General features: G+C 40.1%; 1 protein-coding gene across 2 annotated transcripts in view; it reads right to left on the bottom strand.

The window, feature by feature from the left end:
• Window positions 1–20,699, bottom strand: part of FMN1 (formin 1) — a 388,608-nt gene that overhangs the window by 4,218 nt on the left and 363,691 nt on the right. For both annotated transcript variants that reach the window (XM_011989115.1, XM_011989116.1), the window contains one exon: window positions 18,095–18,244. In XM_011989115.1, coding sequence (XP_011844505.1) covers window positions 18,095–18,244 — 150 coding nt within the window. The remainder of the gene's footprint in view (window positions 1–18,094; window positions 18,245–20,699) is intronic.

Here is a 20,699-nt window from a genome sequence, read left to right as displayed (position 1 = left end):
ACCTCCGCCTCCAGAATGGGAAAAATATTTTTAAATCATATACCTGATAGAGACTTGTGTCCGGAACACCTAAAGAACTCCTACAATTCAAATAAGAAGACAAATTATACCCCCTCCTCTAAAAATGGACAAGGGATTTGAATAGACATTTCTCCAAAGCTGACATACACATGGTCAATAAGCACGTAAAAAAGATGCTCAACGTCACTGGGTCACTGGTAATCAGGAAACACAAATCAAAACCACAATGGGATACCACTTCACATCCACTAGGATGGCTAGAATCAGAAAGAAAGACAGTAACAAATACTAGAGATGAAGATGTGAAGACACTGGAACCCTCATACACTGATGTGATTGTAGAATTACACCGTTGCTTTGGAAAACAGTTTGGCCATTTTCCAAAATGTTAGGCACAGAATTATCATATGACTCAGCAATTCCACTGCTAGGTACATAAATATATATATGTATGACTAAGAAAATTGAAAAGATGTCTATATAAAAATTTGCATATGAATGTTTATAGAACCATTATTTGTGATAGTCAAGAGTAGAAGCAACCAAATTTCCATCACCTGATGGATAAATGAAATGCGGTATATCCATACAATGGAATATTATTGAGCCATAAAAAGGAATGAATTTGCTGATACATGCTACGACATGGAGGTACCTCAAAAACGTTGTGCTAAGTGAAAGAAGCCAATCACAAACACATGACTCCATTTATATGAAGTGTTCAGAATAGGCAAATCCATACAGAAAGTAGATTAGCAAAACCATCGGTTTACCCATGCAGGGGAAAATGGGGAGTTATTGCTAACCAGTCAACGATTTCCTCTAAAATCAGATAGAGGTAATGGCTGCACACCCTTGTGAACATACTAAAAACCACTGTGTAGTGAAGTGATACTAATGTGTACCAAACTGTACACTTTAAAAGGGTGAATTTTGCAATATGTAAATTCTATCTTAAGAAAATTTATTAAAAATTCATTAATTCAGCATGATAGTATTTCTTACCCATCAGGTTGGCCAACGTAAATAATTAGACAATATTAACTGTTTGTGAGGATGCAGGGGAATGGGAGGTGCCACACAGTGCACCAGGGAGAAGAAATTGGTGTAGCGGGGTTTGGCAATATCAAGTAAAACTGGAAGCATGTACACTCTACAAGCCATCAAGTTTTCTTGTAGGGAGATACCAAAAAGAATAACAAACAGACACAGAGCTTTCACTGTGGCAATATACGCAATCATGAAAAACTGCAGACATCCTAATGAATAGGTTCAATGGGTAATAGATATATGACAATAGCAAATAACAACATTTACTGGGTACTTAATCTGTACCAGGTGCTGTTCTATCTACCGTATTTGAATTAAACTTAATTTTCACAAAACTCTGTGAGACAGGAACTTTGACTATTCCCATTTCATAGGTCTTAACCACCATGCAATGTGCAATGCTGCTTATGTACAGTATTCATTCAACAGAATAGGGTAAAACACTGAGAAGGAATGAACTAGATCTATGAATTCAACCAGCACAGGTATCAGAGACATGATATTGAGAGAGTGAAGAATCCTGCAGTGACACAGTGAATAGGCCATCTATGATGATGGTCAAGAGCTCAGGCTCCAAAGTCTGACCGCAGAATTAATTCTCAGCCCTATCACTTATTAACTGTGTGACTCTGCAGAAGAGAACTCTCTGTGTGCCTTATTTCCTAAAAAACACTTGACAGCAATAGCGCATGCTACATAGGATCAATGAGAGGACTGAGACAGTGTCAGAAGCATGTGAACCAGACCAACTCCATCTTGAACAGAAGCTGGGTAAAATGAGGCTGAAACCTAGTGGGCTACATTCCCAGATGGCTAAGGCATTCTAAATCACAGGAAGAGACAGGAGGTCAGCACAAGACACAGGTCATGAAGACCTTGCTGATAAAATAGGTTGCAGTAAAGAAGTTGGCCCAAACTGGCCAAAACCGAGATGGCCACGTAGTGACCTCTGGTCATTCTCACTGCTACACTCCCATTAGTGCCAAGACAGTTTACAAATGTCATGACAACAGTCAGGAAGTTACCCTACATGATCTTAAAAAGGGGAGGCATGAATAATCTATCTCTTATTTAGCATATCATCAAAAAATAACCATAAAAGTGGGCAGCCAGCAGCTCTCAGGGTGCTCTGGCTATGGAGTAGCCATTCTTTTATTCCTTTGCTTTCCTGATAAACTTGCCTTCCCTGTACTCTACGGACTCGCCCTGTATTCTTTCTTGTGTGAGATCCAAGAACCCTCTCTTCGGGGTCTGAATCGAGACTGCTTTCCTGTAACATCTTTCTGGCAACCACAGTGAGGAAACCCCTGAGCCAAAGTGGTGGGGTCCTGTAACAGCAGTGCAGCTCCCGGCAGGTGGTAATAGCGGAATAAATGTAAGCTGCTATTGCTACTTTGCAGGCAGTATGCTACATTGTGCGTATAATTTTAAATTGAACCCATACATACAAACATCTATCTGTATTTATATATGGATACACACATATAAAAGTATTCAAAATAGACTAGAAAGATACTCAATAATTTCATGACAGAGGTTATTGCTAGAAAGATCTGGGAAGAGAATGACACCAACAATAACATGCCAAGTAGAATTTCATTTTATCTGTAATACTTCACTTTTAAATTTAAAATCTTAAAGAATATATGATGAATGTTAATAGTTATAATTCTAGGTAGTGGGAACATGGGTGTGATATGTTATCTTTTGTATTTTTATTTTTAAAATTTCTTTAAAAAAAATCTTCAAAATAGTAAATATTTAAAGATCAACTGAGACATTTAAAAAATATGCTTTTTCTTCCATGCTTCAAATAAAAAATACCTTGCTTAATATTTATCACATACTTGTTGGCATCTGTAAGTGGCTAAGTAGCTTAGCTCTTTATCTAGCTAATGTTATACAGTTTGCTTAAAACACACTTTTAGTAATCGCATCTCCCCGCCCACAGGCACAGGTTAGTGACAATGAATTCAATATTCTTACTTGTGCACTGGACAATAAATTAATTCTGCTGTTGCAGTGTGAAAGTAGCTATCAGACAAATACATCAACAACCAGGCAATGCCCTGTTCTAACAGATTTTAATGACAAATACTGGTAGTGGGTCAGATCTGGCTCAGAGGCTGCAGTTTGCCAATTCCTGGACTATATCATAGGATCCAAAATCTTATGATTTTGGATTGGCAATCCAATCTCCCCGTTATAGACCTAGTTCACTTGTCTATCTTACCTCTTCAGACCCAGATCTGTTGTTGTATTCATAGTATGCTGGTTTAATTAGCTGAGTATCTTTGGATAAGTCACGTAATCCCCTGAACCTCAATTTCCTCATCTCTTAAAAGTGTGAATAATACCACACCTAATAACAGTGTTGCTATAAAAATTAAAAAAGTACTATATGTGGTTACTGATCAAGCTTCTTTTCCTTCACCTCACTCCATGTGTTCCATGACCCACCCAAACGCCTTACATTCTTTGCACATGGCTTTTTCTCACCTTTGCATCTTGCTTTTACTGTTCCCTCAATGACTGACTGAGTCATTTCCATGCATTCAAATTCTTCCCATTCTTCTGTTTACAGCTTAAGTGTCAAAGTCACGAAAGCTTCCGTCATCTCTCTTAGCCAGAAGTAATTGCTCTTTTCTTAAGTGACAAAGCACTTTGTGCCTCTCTTAAGGTACTTAAGGCATTTCATCTTAGAACTGAGTAGGTGTCTTATTTTTCTTAAGCCATTGGAATGACTTGAGGACAATGAGCAGGACTTATCCATATTTGGGACCTCTCCTTGTTCCTTTACCCAGCACTGTACTGTACCATGCACAAGTCAGTTCTTAGCATCTATGTGACAAATGACATGCATTGATAACCTTTGTATTTCTGCCTTAAACAGTTTAAATGTTTAGTAAATCCTCAAGAGTTATAAAATGATTGCTTTTTGCCTTTATCCTTGGGAAAAAACTATAAAGACATTTAGAAGCATAGTTCCAGTTACTGATTAGCTGACTGAGTCTTAAATAAGGAAAAAGAAAAGATGCTCAAGGCCACCCAAATGTGCTAAATATTTACACATGTCATCTTATGTACAGATTCCAAGATACTGAAAAGTATCCACATTACTTTGCCCACAAGGAGACTAGGGCTCAGGGAGGTCATGTAACTTTGTCCCAAGTCTGGAATTTCTCTCTCCCACTTACGAGGTAAGGGCTTTTTGCATTTAATCAAAGAAAATTTGCTGGTGAGACAGTTTCTAGCGGCATCCATGCTCAACCTCCTCATTGTTTGTGGACTTATTTTTGTTTCTGGCCTAGATGTCGGCTCTAATGTCCATCGGTAGGTGACTGGACAAAGAAAATGTGGATCACCTACACCATGAAATACTATGCAGTCATAAAAAGAATGAAATCATGTCCATGGCAGCAACGTAGATGGAGCTTCAGACCATTATCCTAAGTGAAATAACTCAGAAAGAGAAAATCAAATACTGCATGGTCTCACCTGTAAGTGGGAGCTAAACAGTGGTTACACATGGACATATAGAGGGAAATAACAGACACTGGGGATTATTAGAAAGGGAGGAGAGTGGGAAGACAGTGAGGGTCAACAAATAACCTTTTGGGTACAAGGTTCACTCTTCAGGTGATGGATACACTAGAAGCCCAAACCCTGCCACTATGAAATATATCCGTGTGACAAACCTGTACAAATCCATGCACCTCCTGTATTGATAAAAATAAAAAAATAAACAAAGGTTATATGGCAATCCTTACAAAATAATTTGGAAATATAGGAGAAAAACATACAAACATGTCAGAGAAAGAACACACATATTCTCAATTCATAAATGTCTCAGTAAAATTTTTGAAAACTTAATCTTTTCCTCCTTCTATCATGCATATGCTCCCTAAGGAGTTACTGGGAGCCCCGGTAAATACCAAGTGCTGCCAACTACTGAGGAAAGACACAAGTATGAGATGAGAAAGTGAGTCATGTCCTCAGATGTTCTTGCCTACTCTTGCCTCTGTAGTTGATTATAACCTGGTCAGACACGGTGGCTCACGCCTGTAATCCCAGCACTTTGAGAGGCCTAGATGGGCGGATCACGAGATCAGGAGATTGAGACCATCCTGGCTAATACAGTGAATCCCCGTCTCTACTAAAAATACAAAAAATTAGCTGGATGTGGTGGTGGGTGCCTGTAGTCCCAGCTACTTGGGAGGCTGAGGCAGGAGAACGGCGTGAACCCGGGAGGTGGAGCTTGCAGTGAGCTGAGACTGTGCCACTGCACTCCAGCCTGGGTGACAGAGTGAGACTCTGTCTCAAAAAATTAAAAAAAGAAAAAAAAAAAGAAGTTGACTGTAACCTTTGCTTTCACATTAGAACCACTACAAAATCATTTTTTTTCCTTCAACTCATCAGGGAGCAGGGGTTACAGGCAGCTAGGTGAACTATGTTCAAAAAGTAGCATGCCTTTCTTTTTAGAGATTCAGGCTCCCCACTGTTACAGCCTCATCTTTTGGGAGAGCCTATGGCATACTGTGGGCTTTCTACAGGCTAGAGGCATATGTGCACCAACAGGTAATGTGCCTTTAAGTCAGTATGCCACAGGGAATGTCCACGTTCCCTAAAAAAAAGGATGAAAAAACTGAAGGTCCAAGTGCTGCACCACTAAATGTAAAGACAGGAGTTCAGAATCTCTCTAATAAATGCAAGAGCTCTTCATTCTCATGACTGTTCAGAAATACATGGAGCAACATGATAAACAAAGAAACATGCAAAAAATACATTTTTGCCACTGGCTCAGTCAATTCTGGCCTGTGGTCCTTTGGAATGGTGAATAAGGTTTCCTTGGTACAGAAAAGGGATTGGCCCTCACTGAAGATCACACCTGTAAAATAAATGACTCACCGGTCTGACTACCCAACATAGCTTTGCCTTTCCAGTCATTACCAGGGACAGCTTCTATGACCAAATAATGACACTCCTACGGTCTCCCTTCAGAAGAAAAAGTCAGAAAAGGGGTATAAAGAGCTTCAAGGATGAAATACAACAAGGAGTGAATATTCACTACTTTGCCATGATCTCCTTGCAGCTTTGAACTAAGTCACATCAGGCCAAGATACAGGGAATAGCACATAGACTTCGGGGCATCGTGGAAATGGCTTTCTTGCCTCAGAAAGCTCAGTATCACATGGTTTATGGCACTTTGAATAGAGAAGACTGAGGGCAACATTTTGATCTTTTCCTCATTAGGCTTACCTGAAGCACAGATGGTATTAACACCGTAAGGGCTGTTTTAAATATGCTTTCAGAGGGATATGGCTAAGTCCAGCCATCCCTCCAACCACTGCCTGGGAGCCTGAACATCAGAAGTAAGGTTCTGTCCACTCTACGTAGTTTGTTCAGGTCTTTTGATGCTCCTCGAGTCTACACAAGGTACGGACTCCAGTTCACAGAGACAAATTGCTTCTCCAGGCGAAAAGGGACTAATGTCCAACTTTGGTTCTAAATAAGTGCAATCACAGAGCCCTGACCAGGGCTGTGAGGACCACTCTCATTTCTATCCTTCTTGACAACATTCACTCATGAGGCATTTCCGAATTCCTGACATAACTATCGCACATGGTTAATTGCTATAAAAGTCAATGAAATAAGTAAAGTCACTCTCTACTGTTAGTAAGAAATAAAAAAAAAACCAAACTCATTAATTTCTCAATTTAAAGGGAAATTTTTTCCTTGCTGCAGCAGCTGATGAAAACATCATTGACTAGCCTATGTGGAATGTTTTCAAAGGGTAGAAAAATAAAACGAAGAGAAAAGAGCCATAAACAATAACCCCAAGTTCATGTATCCCAGGCAGGTCAACGGGGCCACATACTGAGACAGACACACTCTCCCATCTGACCTTTGGCTCTGACCACTCTGGCACCAACCACTGCCTGTGCCTCCCAGGTCAGTTTCACTAGCAGCCATGATAAAACAGACCAGCAGGAAAGAAAGAATATGAGCACAAAGTAATCTTAGGCTTAGCTCCTAACACACCAGAATTTAGCCTTTAAAAGTTATTCCAGTTGGGCGTGGTGGCTCACACCTGTAATTCCAGTGCTTTGGGAGGCTGAGGCAGGAGGACTGCTTGAGGCTAGGAGTTCAAGGCCAGCCTGGGCAATATAGCAAGACCCCCAAAAATGCTTTTTTAAAAAATGAGTTGGGCATGATGATGTGTGCCTGTAGTCCTAACTAGTCAGGAGGCTGAGGCAGGAGGATCACTTGATCCCAGGAATTGGAGGTTACTATGATGACACCACTGCATTCTAGCCTGGGCAAAAGAGTGAGACCTTGTCTCTTAAAAACAAAACAAAACAAAACAAAAGAAAATTCCATGATAAATTAGCATATCACTTCTATTTTGTCCAACTGTGTACTTTGTCAAATCGAAATCTGACAATTTTCCCTATTCTATTCCTAAGATATTTTCCTATTTAAAAGTAAAAAACTTCTCTTAGAGACTGCATTTCACCAGCTACACAGATCAGCCACTTCATAGCTTTTGTGAGCTATCACTTGTAGTACCCAAACATACTTTGACTTCAAGTGATTAATTGCAGAACAAAGGCCTCTTCCGTTTGCAGAGCTTCTCCCCCGGGCCACAGGGGAGTTGAAGTTGGGGAGCCCTGGACTTGCCCTGGAATGCATGATCAGTTAAAGCCAATCACTCTGCACTTAGTAGACATAACACCCAGGGCCGACCTAGCGATTTAGGTGCAGAGTGAAAGGTAACAGCATCGCATTCATTTCCTCATTTAGGGAGAGTAGTCTGGGAGACAGTTTGAAAACTGAAATCAGCCCTGTGTCATAAATTTCCAAATTTAATTGAAATGCATTAGTCTTTGGAAGACATTTCCAATCCTGATAATGAAGACATGCATGTGCTAGCAGATGCCAACTCCCCCCTCTTTTGGTTTTGAAACCTATACCACCTACGGAGTCTCACCAAAAACTAGCACTGACAGCCTGTTTGCACGGGTGACTGGAACAAAGGGGTGAGGAAACAGGGAAGATTGTCTGGAGTAGGGAGCCTCTCTGGCGCCCCTCAAATCATCCTACCCAGGCAGCCCCCTGCTGCATCTCTGCCCAAGGCAGGAGCTGTCAGGAGTCCCACAGATAAGTAATTTAGAAATATTCTAGGCTGAATGAAGGAGACATATTTTAGGTTTCCATTGTTCTCTGCCAAGCTAGGGAAATAGAGTGTGGACAGATGCGCTCTAAGGTTTTGATTTGAGCTCCAAAGAGGTTTGAGGCTTGGCATAGCCATGAATCCAAAGGATCTCCACTTCCTTGTTTTTTTCTAAACAAATTGAAAGTAATACAGTCAAGAACAGAGCTGGCGATTGTTTTACTCCATTAACTAATCTTTCTTGTTCTGAACATGTCTGTTCTCTTTAACAAAGCTATTAAGATTTTAGATTCTTGGGAAGAAGCAACCCATATGGGATACGTTCAGGGACTTCTACCACCAAAACCCCAATAAATAGGATTTTTTATCTATCAGCAGCAGACAGCAAATCTTGCAACCAGTTTCAACATGGCGAAAAAACAAAAAACAAAAACAAAAAAACCCCACAGTGATTATTTATTTGTTCAACAAATACTAACTCAGTATCTACTATATATAAGGAAAAACAAGGTGCTACAGAGAAAACAAAGTAGTACAAGGCATCGTAATTATCTTCTAGGGGCTATGATTTATCCAAAAGAGAAAGTGTTTATAACCAAATAAATAAAAAACCAAATCATTAAATGCCAAAATTGAAGACATAGCAAACCCCCAAAATTCTGGAGGTAAGAGAGCTCACAGAGATTGGAGAACCCTTCATGAAGGACACAGTATGTGATCAGTAAATTTTTCCAGAATAGAGTTTCATAGTTTGTATATCACTTGAGACATAATAGATATTTTAAAATTATGCCTTTATATAAATATTATAAAGTACAGTCACACACTGCATAATTCCATTTCGGTCAAAAACAGACCTCATATATGATGGTAGTCCCATAAGGTTATAATGAAGCTCAAAAATTCCTATTGCCTAGTGAAGTCATAGCTACCATAATGTTGTGGCACAATTACTTTATTATAAAAATAAATTTAGTGTAGCCTAAATGTACAGTGTGTAGTTATAAACATGTTTTAGTTATAAACATAAAAAAATAGGGTACAGTAATATTCTAGGCCTTCAGATTCACCCACCACTCACTCACTGACTCACCCAGAGCAATTTCCAATTCTGTGAGCTCCATTCATGGTTAAGTGCCCTACGCAGGTGTACCATTTTCTATCTTTTATACTGTATTTTTACCGTACCTTTTCTGTGTTTAGATATACAAATACCATTGTGTTACAATTATACTCAGTACAGTAACCTGCTGTACAGGTTTGTAGCCTAAGAACAATAGGTTATGCCATATAGCCTAGGTGTGAAGTAGGCTACACCATCTAGGTTTGTTTAAGTACACTCTATAATGTTTGCACAATGATGACATCACCTAACAATGCATTTCTCACAATGTATCCCACTAGTTAAGTGACACATGATTCTATGTGTTTAAATTAAGTGCTGCAAATTTATATTATCAGAATGTGCAAATACACAAGAGACTGGAGTAGACCAAGCACTCAAAGAAGGAAGCACAGGAAAGAGGGCAGTTAGTTAGGCTGATCCCAGGAATAACACTGCGTGTGATTCCTCCAAAAGCGTGTTGAGTCACCCAAGTTCGCATCTTTATAATGTAAACCCCCAGGTCTATGTAGCCAAATTCATCTGCTCTGTCAATGCCCAGCTCATTTTCTACTTCAAACTGCAGAAGTCAGGGTTGGAAGACAATTGTAAGATCACCTGAGCCCAGGAGTTCCTAAACTTGGCTGAAGGTAAGAAATCACTAGGAAGGTGTCAATCTCTCATCTCCAAAGCTCACCTGGTACATGTAAACAAGAGGATGGTGAAGCCAAGGCATTTATTAAGGAAAACTAAACACGAAATGTGCTCTTGCTCTGCCCTCTCTGTGGGGAGTTTCTAAAACCACAGATTTCTAGACTCTACACTCTGGTATTCTGATTCAGTAGCTCTGTTTACAGTTTTACAATGGCCTCCAGGTGACTTGGGAGATCTGCCAGGTATGGGAGCTGCTGATCTCTAACACTGCCCCACCGGCTTCTGAATCGCCTCTAAAACTCTCGGCTTAGGGTGGTCCTGATCATGGCTAAGTGTCTCCTCAAAGCTCCCTGTAGCTTCCAGATTTCCTTTGGATCAATTCTTCCTCCAAACTCTTATACCAGCCAGGATCTTCAATGCTCTTTCAATATCTAGCTGTGTGCTAGAGAATGCACCATACAAGAGACAGCAAACAACAGGCTTGTGTCCTAGAAGTGGAAAGATACACATCAACTGCTAAAATAACAAGCTGGAATGAGTTAAACGCTAAAGGAGGATAAGAAGAAAATGCCGTCAGAACTCATAGGAAAAGCTAATTCTTTTATTAAGAGAGATTTCAGAAAATTTCTATAGAACCTGGTTTCTGGAGGCAGTCCTTGAAGGACGACTCTATTTTGATCAGCAGGAAATAATGGGGGGCAATGCGATATGAAGAATTATCCAATGAGAACACGAGGAAAGAAAGTGCAGGTGTGAGACAGTGAGTGGTCACAGTAGGTGCAGAGAGGGATGAGGCTATAGGAAATGAGGCTGGAGAGTGAGTTTAGGGCAGGTTCTCAGAGGGCATGCTATAATTTGGGAGAGAGTATGAAGTTCTTGAAAGAACTCAACTTTAGCGTAAAAAAAAAAAAAGACCTAGGTTCTTATCCTCATTCTGTTTATTAATGAAACTATGATATTGGAAATCCATTTACTCTCTCATGCTTAGCTGTGAAATAGCAATAAACCTTTTTTTTTTTTTTCCCCAAGGCTGTTGTGAGAACTCAGTATGTTAATAAATTAAAGTACCAACCATGGCTAATTATCTTTCATTTATTTCATGAGCAATGGAAAACCACAGAATATGTTTAAAGAGATAAATATGATCTAACTTCTGTTTTGGAAAGATAATTGGATGCAATATTCAGGGACATTTAAAGAGGAAATAGAAAACCTCTAGGCAGACAGAAGAGTTAGAAGGATGTTTCAATAATCCAAGTGAGAGATGATAGACTACTGAACTAGGGCAGAGACACCTCAAATACAGGGTAAAGAACAATCACCATGAGGGAGGCAAAACCGTAAAGAGTCAGAAATAGATGAAAAATAAATTCTGTAGCAGTAAAGATCATTCTCATTTCCAGCCTGCCTTTTGCTACGAGGAGGAGGATAGTGTTGCAATTGAAAGTTAGGGAGCCTGAGAGGAATAGGCCTTAGTTGAGATAGAATAATTTCCAACGGAGACATACTGAATTGCAGATGAAGGTTGGGTATACCGTTTAGTGTGCAGTAGGAAATTTAGGTCTAAAACTTGGGAGGCCTTGGGAATGAGGTGATAGGTGAAGCTGTGAAAACAGTTGGGACTAGCTACACAGAGAGTATACAGTAGAAAAGACGAACACTGAGATTTTACCTTGGGGAAGGCCCACACCTAAGGAATAGAAGAAACAGAGGAGTTAAGGAGGGAGATGAAGAAGGGGAGTAGTCACCTTCGCAGAGAGACCGAATATACTATCAGAGCAATGAGGCATTTCGAGATGGAGGAAACTACCATCAGTGTCAAAAACTAGCAGTGGCAAAGAGTTAGAAGGAGTCATGTGATTTCACATCTAGGAAATGTGACACAGTCTGGTAACAGTCTCAATATGCAGTTCTCCTGCTTCCTTTAGTAATGGAAACCGTGAATCTTTAGTGGGGACATGGCTCCCAGCTAATGCATTTCCTGGTCTCCCTTGTGTATGGCCATGAGACTAAGTTCTGCCCAATGGGATAAAGTGGAAGTGATGTGTGCACCTTCCAGTTCCTGCTATTTAATATTAAAAGGAAAGGCTGTGCAGTGCCCTTCCCACTGGCAGGAACTCAGCAGCATCGGTGGTGGTAGACTTGACGTGTGCCCCCTTACACCTTGGGAATAAGGACCTTACCTTAAGGATGGCAGCCACAAAAGAGAAGAAACCTGGGTTCCTGACATCCAAACTCCTTGCATTCAGATTGTTACGCCACAGGAAAATTAATTTTTCCTTTGTTTAAGCAACAGTTATTTTGGTCTCTGTTATGGCAGCCAAGACGTTATCCTTACTGAGACAGGAAGGAGTGTGTGGTATGAAAAAGGAAATAAGGAAATAAACGTAAATTATTCTTTTAAAAGAAGTTAGAAGGGAAAAGAAGAGATGGGATGGTTCTTTCAGAGAAGAGAGGGCCAAGAGATGGGTATAGTTTTTTTAAACCAATGATCCTGTAATTCTTACAGCTTTTTAGTTTATCCTCTCTCCTTATTTATGGCATATTTTCAATTTTGCAGACATAGTTTTAAATTTATTGCTTGGGGAATAAGCAGGTTTTATTCTTTGTGATTTCTTTTTCTTTTTCAAGACAGGGTCTCACTCTGTTGCCCAGGCTGGAGTGCAGTGGCGCGATCTTGGCTCACTGCAACCTTCGTCTCGCAGGCTCAAGTGACTCTCCTGCCTCAGCCTCCTGAGTAGCTGGGATTACAGGTGTGCGCCACCATGCCCGGCCAATTTTTGTATTTTTAGTAGAGACGAGGTTTCACCATGTTGGCCAGGCTGATCTTGAACTCCTGACCTCAGGTGATCACCCAGCTCAGCCTCCAAAAGTGCTGGGATTATAGGCGTGAGTTACTGTGCCTGGCTATTCTTTGTGATTATGATAATTCTGTTTATCTGTTAGGTCTTGGAGCATTTACTGTTTGTGTATTTGCACAGAACCATTTTTAAATGTGATTTAGGAAAATTCAAAGTTTTGCCAATTAATTAGAGGGTGACTGTATTATTAAGGGATTTAAAAAAATAAGCAGCTCTTTAGTAGTTAAATGAATTCAAGCCATTTAACTACATAACACAGGGCAAGGAAAAGAAAGTTAACATGTTACAAGTTACTGAAATTATCATGTATGTATGTCAGTAGTAAAGCAGAATTCAATAAACAAAAATTTTACTTATGTAGCTTTTTCTAGGAATAAGTTTATCATGTAAAGAGAAGAATTCCCACAGTGTCTACACTGCAGTCAGTGGTTTGTGGATTGAGTGACAGCATCTCCAAGTCCCCAGCTCTTGGTCCTGAAGAGACCTGAGCAGCAGGGAGCTCTGAGAACAGCTTTCAGGACAGCCTCACAACAGCTTTGAACTATCTTCTGTCAAGGGTACAGCAGTTCCATAATCACCCATAATAACAGCAAGTAATATATTTAAAACAAAAACCCTATTGGTATGTGGCTGGGTAATTTAAAAAACAGCCCCCGCCCCCAAAAGAAAAAACAAAGTAACTATCCATTCCTCTGTGGTGTAAAGTATAGCTATGTGTATAGTGAAATTTCTTATTTTCATTTCACATAAAATTCACCAAACTTCTCATTCACTCATTACTTACCCATTATGGGGTTTTTAAACAGCACTTTGAAAGTTTGCTTTGGCTCAGGGTGAATTATGTGCCCAGATTTTATTCCTGAAGTCATGACTCCCCTAGGCCTTCTGTACCTTTTGCAAATTCACAGCTCATTTTGTGGGAGGCAGTGGTTTGTGTGCATGCGTGGGCATAGGTGGGGGCAGTCTTAGGATATCCTAAATGGTGGAATGTTTTGTAAGTAAGGGTCCTATCACACAGAATAATTAAGGAGCCAAAAAAAAAAAAAGAGTAAAGAAGAGCCAATAAAGGTATCAGCAAAATTAGGTTACCTCCTTGCAGTTATGCATATACTTGGATAATCTATTGATTTAACAGGTGGAAGAAATGCGTGTACCAAAAATTCATTGAATGTTTGGATATCAGGAGGTACCAATACAAAAGTGCGTGAAAAGGTAAAAGTGAGGCAAAGCTGCTTCTGAGGATAAAATAAACCTTGGATTATGATACATCATAAATGCAATGTTGGATACAGATGAGCAGGGAAAAAAATATTTTGTGTCCACGCTCCATAAAAAAACGTGATCTTCAAGAACAACATTAGGACCAGGCGTTGGTGGCTCATGCCTGTAATCCCAGCACTTTGGGAGGTCAAGGCAGGAGGATTGTTTGAGCCCAGAGTTTGAGACCAGCCTGCGCAACATACTGAGATGCTGTTTCTACAAAAGTAAAAAATAAAATTAGCTAGGTATGGTGATGCACATCTGTAGTCCCAGCTACTCAGCAGGCTAAGGCAGGAGGATCGCTTGAGCCCAGGAGGTCAAGGCTGCAGTGAGCTGTGATTGCGTCATGGCACTCTAGCCTGAGTAACTCAAAAGAAAACAAAACAAAGGCCAACATTAGTATTTTATGAGAAGAACTGGGGGTTCAGGTGAGGCAAGGCAGCTACAGACGTTTACCAATTTCAAGAGGGCAGTGAAAATTCTTCCTGGCACCTAACCTCTCTCCCAACTCACCTGCAAGTCGTTGCTTGAAATATTGTCCAATAGAGCCCCTACAGCTCAAGAGCAAAGGTGAGGGGCATTATGGCAGAAGCGAAACACCAGTTCCTCAGAAAATTACAACAGTAGCTTCTAGATTCATAGAGATTTTGAGCTAGAAGAGCTCACAGTCACCACTTCATTCCTGCTTCATCCTAATACATATATTTTACAGATGTGACAATTGGGTTCCCAGTGATTAAGTGACTGGCCCAAGATCACATAGCCAATTAATGGGGGTGGGGGTGGGGGGATGAAGGGTAAAAACGCCTATTTTCAGCTCTCTGTCTCCAGCTCTTTTTTTACACTGCTCAGCCCCGCATGTATTCAGAAGGGATAAGAGATGGGACCTGGGATGCTTCACCGAAAGATGAGTCCTGATACCAGGGGCAGCATAATGACTGAGTGGGTCACAGAATGCACGTCTAGAAAGTGGCGCTTTCAGATTTGTGCCTGGGCTCAGAAGTTTGCTCTTTTGCTTAAGACTGGCTTGAATGCCAAGGAAAATTGAAAGCCATTAATATACCACGACACAGTAGATTGCTCTTCCAAAGATATAGTTAATCTCCAGGTAAACCATATTCCCTAGTGAAACACTGTTTCCTCTACTGAACCACAGAGTTGTGCTCTGACACCAGTTTTAATAAGGTTATTGTTCACTCACAAGGCACAAGAACTTAGCACATTTTTATGTGGTCATTTGTACGTTTAGAAATTATTCTGGATTTTATGAGGGGAAGTTATCTTGTTATGAAGATGCATTCATCTCAATTTTGCATCAAACTAATGTGTACTCATGAAAACTATCCTAAATAGGAAAAGCAAATATTCTCCACCACCTAAAATTAACCTTGAGTGGCCTAGGTTGTTTTCAACACTTCTATTTCATTTGGAAGTAGAATTTAAACAAAACACTATTTTCCATGAAACCTGTCCCTCTGAAAATGCTACTACTGATTCTCAATGTTTCCAATGATTCTGAGCACTTAGTTGGCCTTCAAATATATTTAAAAATTAAGTGAGTTGAATTTTTCTGATGAGATTCCACACTAGTTTTTTTCTTTATAAGTACACATGATCAGGTTTTATTTTGGCTATGAATTTGATTTTTTAGGATGCCCTTGTTAATGATGTAATGTTGCTTCCTGATGCTTAGGGTTGTTGGGATATATTGGGTTTCCAGGAAAAGTATAATTGAAACTACAATATCAAATATCATTAAACAGATGTCAAAACAAAGCAATTATAGTGTTACTCATTTAATTATAATAGAAAAATTCCAGTTAATTTGCTTATTTTGCCGTAATGAATGTGTGATTCTAACAGGTAAGAAGCTAAAATCCTTAGCAGACAGAGAACACTAACAAAGTTCTCACTTCAGCATTTTAAGAAAACCTTGGATATTAATCAGCTTGTTTAAACGGTTGAGCAGTAACACACATCATGTGCTAGTATTTCTTAACAAACAGATTTTCCTAACCATGCTGCTGCCTCCAGAAATATTTTATTAGTCATCATCAACGTTCAGAGATGTTGTTTTAGGGTAGAAACCGTGGTGATCCATCCTCACAGAGCATGGCTGGAAGGAAGGGTCTCCTGAAACTGCGAAATGAGAAGAACCGAAAAGGGTCTTGTGAGGTCATGACCCTGTAAAGGGGTTGGTTTACAGAGTGTGAAGCAGGCAATTCAACAGCTGCACCCAGGAAGCAATGCCACAAATGCCCGTGGCTGGGAATCAGAGATACTGTCATTCTGAAGGACTTCTGGATACCACCTCTATGACAGAGTCACAGTTTCTTTGATCTAACTTCTATGATAGAGAACACTCTTTAATTTGGAATACAGTTCAGTATTTCAACAGAAGATCCTTAACATATAAAGCAATTAACTGCCTTCTCTGTTAGTCTTTTGCTTGTTTTAGACCATTTTTAGGGCCCAAGGACAAATATACTAAGGACTGTGCTCAAAATCTGAGGTGCAAATTCTTAAGCAAAGGCTGTCCATTCCAGGCCCGCTGCTGGATGTCCCAGCCTTAAGGTGTGTGTACCCGGAGGGCAGACTGGCCAGCTCCTATGCTGCTATAAGAATAGCATTTTTGTAAGAGAATTGATTCCAGAGAAACTTATTTTAGCTTACTTTAAAAGGCTAAATAAGTGATTGCAGGTCAAGAGCTACGAGTTTGGTGCCAAGATTTTTAGGATTTTTTTCATGTTATTATCAACTATCTATTTTCTCAACAATGGTACTTTTCTCTGCTTCAGTTTTATCTATATAATGGATAGATTCAGTTTAATTCCCATGTTCCCAAAGAAGTAATGATGGGAAGATGTGTTGATAAACGTTTTTAAACCTAACTTCCCTGGAAAGAAAGAACGCCTTTTTCTTTTTTTAGCTCCCTGAGAAAATATTTGGAGACTAATACTAGGTCAAAAATCTCACAATTTTGATCCTCTTACTAGTGTTTTAAGGTGAAATATATTAGAGTAGGTTGTGATGTGTCTATAAATATATTATTATATATCTTTTCTTTGATTACAAAGTGAAGAACAAGAATACTGAATTATGGAATGTCAGGCCTCAAAGGTTAGTAAAATGTAGATGCTGTAATTAAATATATCATTTTCCTTATGCTGAGGAATTTTTGTCTCCCTCCACTCTGTTTTGAATGCCATTCTCATACATCTGTTCCACAAGAGTAGCAGTGAGACCTGTTTGAACTTGAAATCCACGACACCCCTTCCAGAACAGTGGCAACCCAATCACAAAAATGATCAGGCAGAAATGCTTTTTTCCGATAAATAGGGGCAAATTCAATCTCTCTAAGGAAAACGAACACACACACACACACCCCCCGTCTATATTCAGAGTTGAGGTTTTTCTTCTACCCCCAGCTAATAAAATCGGGGGCTGCAATGAGGCCGAGCGGCACGTAGTTTGATGTCCACAGCAGGATACAGGGAGTCAGAAGTGGCGCTGTAAATCCAATGTGGGGCTTCCACGCTGTGTGAAGTGTGGCCTGAGTCACAGAGATTTTCCTTTGATGCAAGTTCAGTATATTAATGGGAAAAGCATTCACTTTTATTTGTCTATACTGTCTGCGACAGCAAGGCTGCCTCATTTAGCCCAGGCCAACATGAAAATACACAGAGAAGCAATCTGTTGCAAATTAGCACAACCCTCCTTTCATTTACTAGCTAGTAATTGGAAGGGGTTAAGAAAGTGTAACTTATCAGATCATGTGAACATATCTGCCCGTGTGGACAGCAAGCTTTTCCCGAATTTCCCTATGACCCCTGAGGCAAAAGTCCTTTCCCGATGGCCACTTGATCAGAAAGAAAACATCGACACGTGTGATATAGACACACTTTGATAGGTTTAAGAGTGTAGTTTCTGAGGCTCCTGAAGGAGGCATTCAAATCTTCATTTGAACCTTACCTTTCTTTAGATATGTTTTTACTCTCCCGTTTCCAAATTGTCTTGAAGTCACTGCAGAACTCGTACCACACCATAAACACGTAGCTGGGTGTGATCTCCTTCTCACCAGACTTTGGCTTCATCCCAAAATATCCTACTGTTGTTTCAAAACTGCAACAGGTAGGGGGGGAAATGGAATGAGGTAGAGGGTGAGAAATTCTCAACACTAAAACCCATTAGGAGGGGGATGCTGGGGGCAGTTTCCCATGTGTTTAATTCTCTAACACAGAAGCTGAGGGCTCATAGTTACTGAAGTTTATTGTAAGCCTCAGCAAATCTATTTGCTCAAACTGATGTGCCAAAAAATGGAACTTGATCGGGATGCTCCTGGGCACATCTTATCTGTATAAAATCAGCATGTATCATTTCTGGGGTTGTGTAGGTAAAATGTCTTGAGTTCGTTCTTCATCTCAGATCCCCGTCTCTTCCCTGCTCTTCATTTTATGTTTAGTGATTACACGCAAGGCTGATGACACGCTGACTGCAGCATTAGCAGCGGTCGGTTCGAGAGCTCATTGGGAATAATTAATCTGTCAAATGCTTCACAGAAAAGCAAGAAAATCCATTCTATCCTTATTCTGGTGTATACTGGCTTTGTAACCGTGGGTCAATCACTCAGCGTCTTTGACTCTCAATTTTCTCAAGGGTAAAATAAGAGATGTAGATGATATGATCTTCAGGAGGGCTACCTTTTAAAACTTAATATGACACAAGAATACAAACCACCGATGTATAAAAATAGATACAGTTGTAGGGATAGCAAGTTTTGGATGAAAAACCATTTCTGATCTTGAAAAATGATCTCCAATCTGGTCAGTAAAGAGTCCCATTTTTCCAGAGTGGATTCCCAGATATCAGTAAGACCTATCCCAGCGAGGCTCACTGCACACCAGACTACCTGGGCCTCCCAAGCAGCCCTTCTTGGAGGCACTAGCTTTGCGGCAATTTATAGCTTTGAACTCAATCTTTCCCCCTCACCCCCACCTGCCCCAAGCCTCACAAGCTCATTTGCCATGAGCAAGAACACTTAAATAAATGACCCCCTTTTCTAGGGTGTTGGAAACTAATCAAAGCAGGAATGGCTGGCCAGGTTTATTACTCAATGCTCTATCATCTGTTCAGACACAGCAGGTTTATTTTTTATTTTTTATTTTTTGTGGCCATCCTGAATACTGATTTTCTAATGGAACTCTATTCAATGGCGATTGTAAAACCCTGAAGCTCCGTTACTATTCTGGAGCATACTTTCATCTCGCTCTCAGTTATTGGGCAATATGTATCTCATAAGATTTTATCACATTTCACAGATGAACTGTTAATTGATTCCATGGCTACGATTAGGCGAGATCCAAGCTGGAGCTGCAGCTCTGAGTCCCATAAATTCTTTGTGCTTCTGTAAAGAATAAATCTGTTTTTAATGCAAATTAAAACTACTGGTCAGGGAATTTTGGCTCCCAGTTATTAAAAGACTGGAAGTGCATAAGTGGAGAAAGGCAATAACTGCAGTAATCTCTTACGGGACTCCATTATAATTCCAAACATACATAATGTCAAGAAAAACCGGTAAGGGAAGAAAGTGGCAATGTCCACTCCTGCCCCAGACATAACCCATATTTCCATGGCAGTCCAAATACTGGTAAAACAAATGTACACTCTCTAGCATGTAACTTTTTAAAATTCAAATGAAAATCATTTTGACTATAGCACAGGAATACATAAGTAGAGTTATATAACCTATAGGAACAGGCCATGCATTTCCTGTAAAGTCATAGGACTTTAGAATGGGAAGGAATTTACAGGATGACTTGCCCAAATTATCATTTTATAGATGACAAAACAGAGACCTGGAAAGATTGCGTGGCATTATTCATGGGTAGGGTTGGGCCTAGAATTCAGGTCTCCTGATTTTCTGTGGAATGCTCTGTCTGCTTCATCTTTCTGTTGCTCATGCTCAATCACACAGGCATTTAAGAGACAAAAGAGTCGTTCTCCCCGACCCTTTTCTACTTTCGACACAGTTGTCCTCTGTGTCACCCATAACATGCATTATCCCAGGGAGGCCACATTTTTCTCTTTCTCAAGCTTACCTTCTATACAGATACATATTTATTTGAGCATTCATGGGGAAGGGAGAGTCTTTCATTTCTAATGTTTAGAGGAACAACTTATCTTTCAATTTTCCAGCAAAATACAGTGAAGTCCAGTTATTGTGCTTCATGGAACACCTGACACCTCTGGCATTACCTGAAGTCCAGATTGTGAGATTAACATATTGCAAATCCTGGTGCAGTTTCAGAGAATGGCAAGAGTAATTTGGTGGTTGTTGCATGGCCTGAGAAAAACACATCCTCCTCCCGTGGGCCTCGATTTTCTCAACTCTAAACCGAAGCTAACCATTGCCCTCCTTGTCTCTCTCCCTGGGGATTTGTGAGGTACTGCTTGCTTACTCTCCCTTAAAGGGTGGGAAACACTAAAAGAAATACTAAATTTCAGTCTTTTTTTCCCTATGTGTTTTGGAAACTAAGACAGCAAGCGAACCTCTTCAGAAGAACCAGAGTAAACAGAG

The sequence above is a fragment of the Mandrillus leucophaeus genome, unplaced genomic scaffold, assembly GCF_000951045.1.
Source record: "Mandrillus leucophaeus isolate KB7577 unplaced genomic scaffold, Mleu.le_1.0 Scaffold347, whole genome shotgun sequence".
Lineage (NCBI taxonomy): Eukaryota > Metazoa > Chordata > Mammalia > Primates > Cercopithecidae > Mandrillus > Mandrillus leucophaeus.
This window is presented reverse-complemented; position numbering and strand designations above follow the sequence as displayed.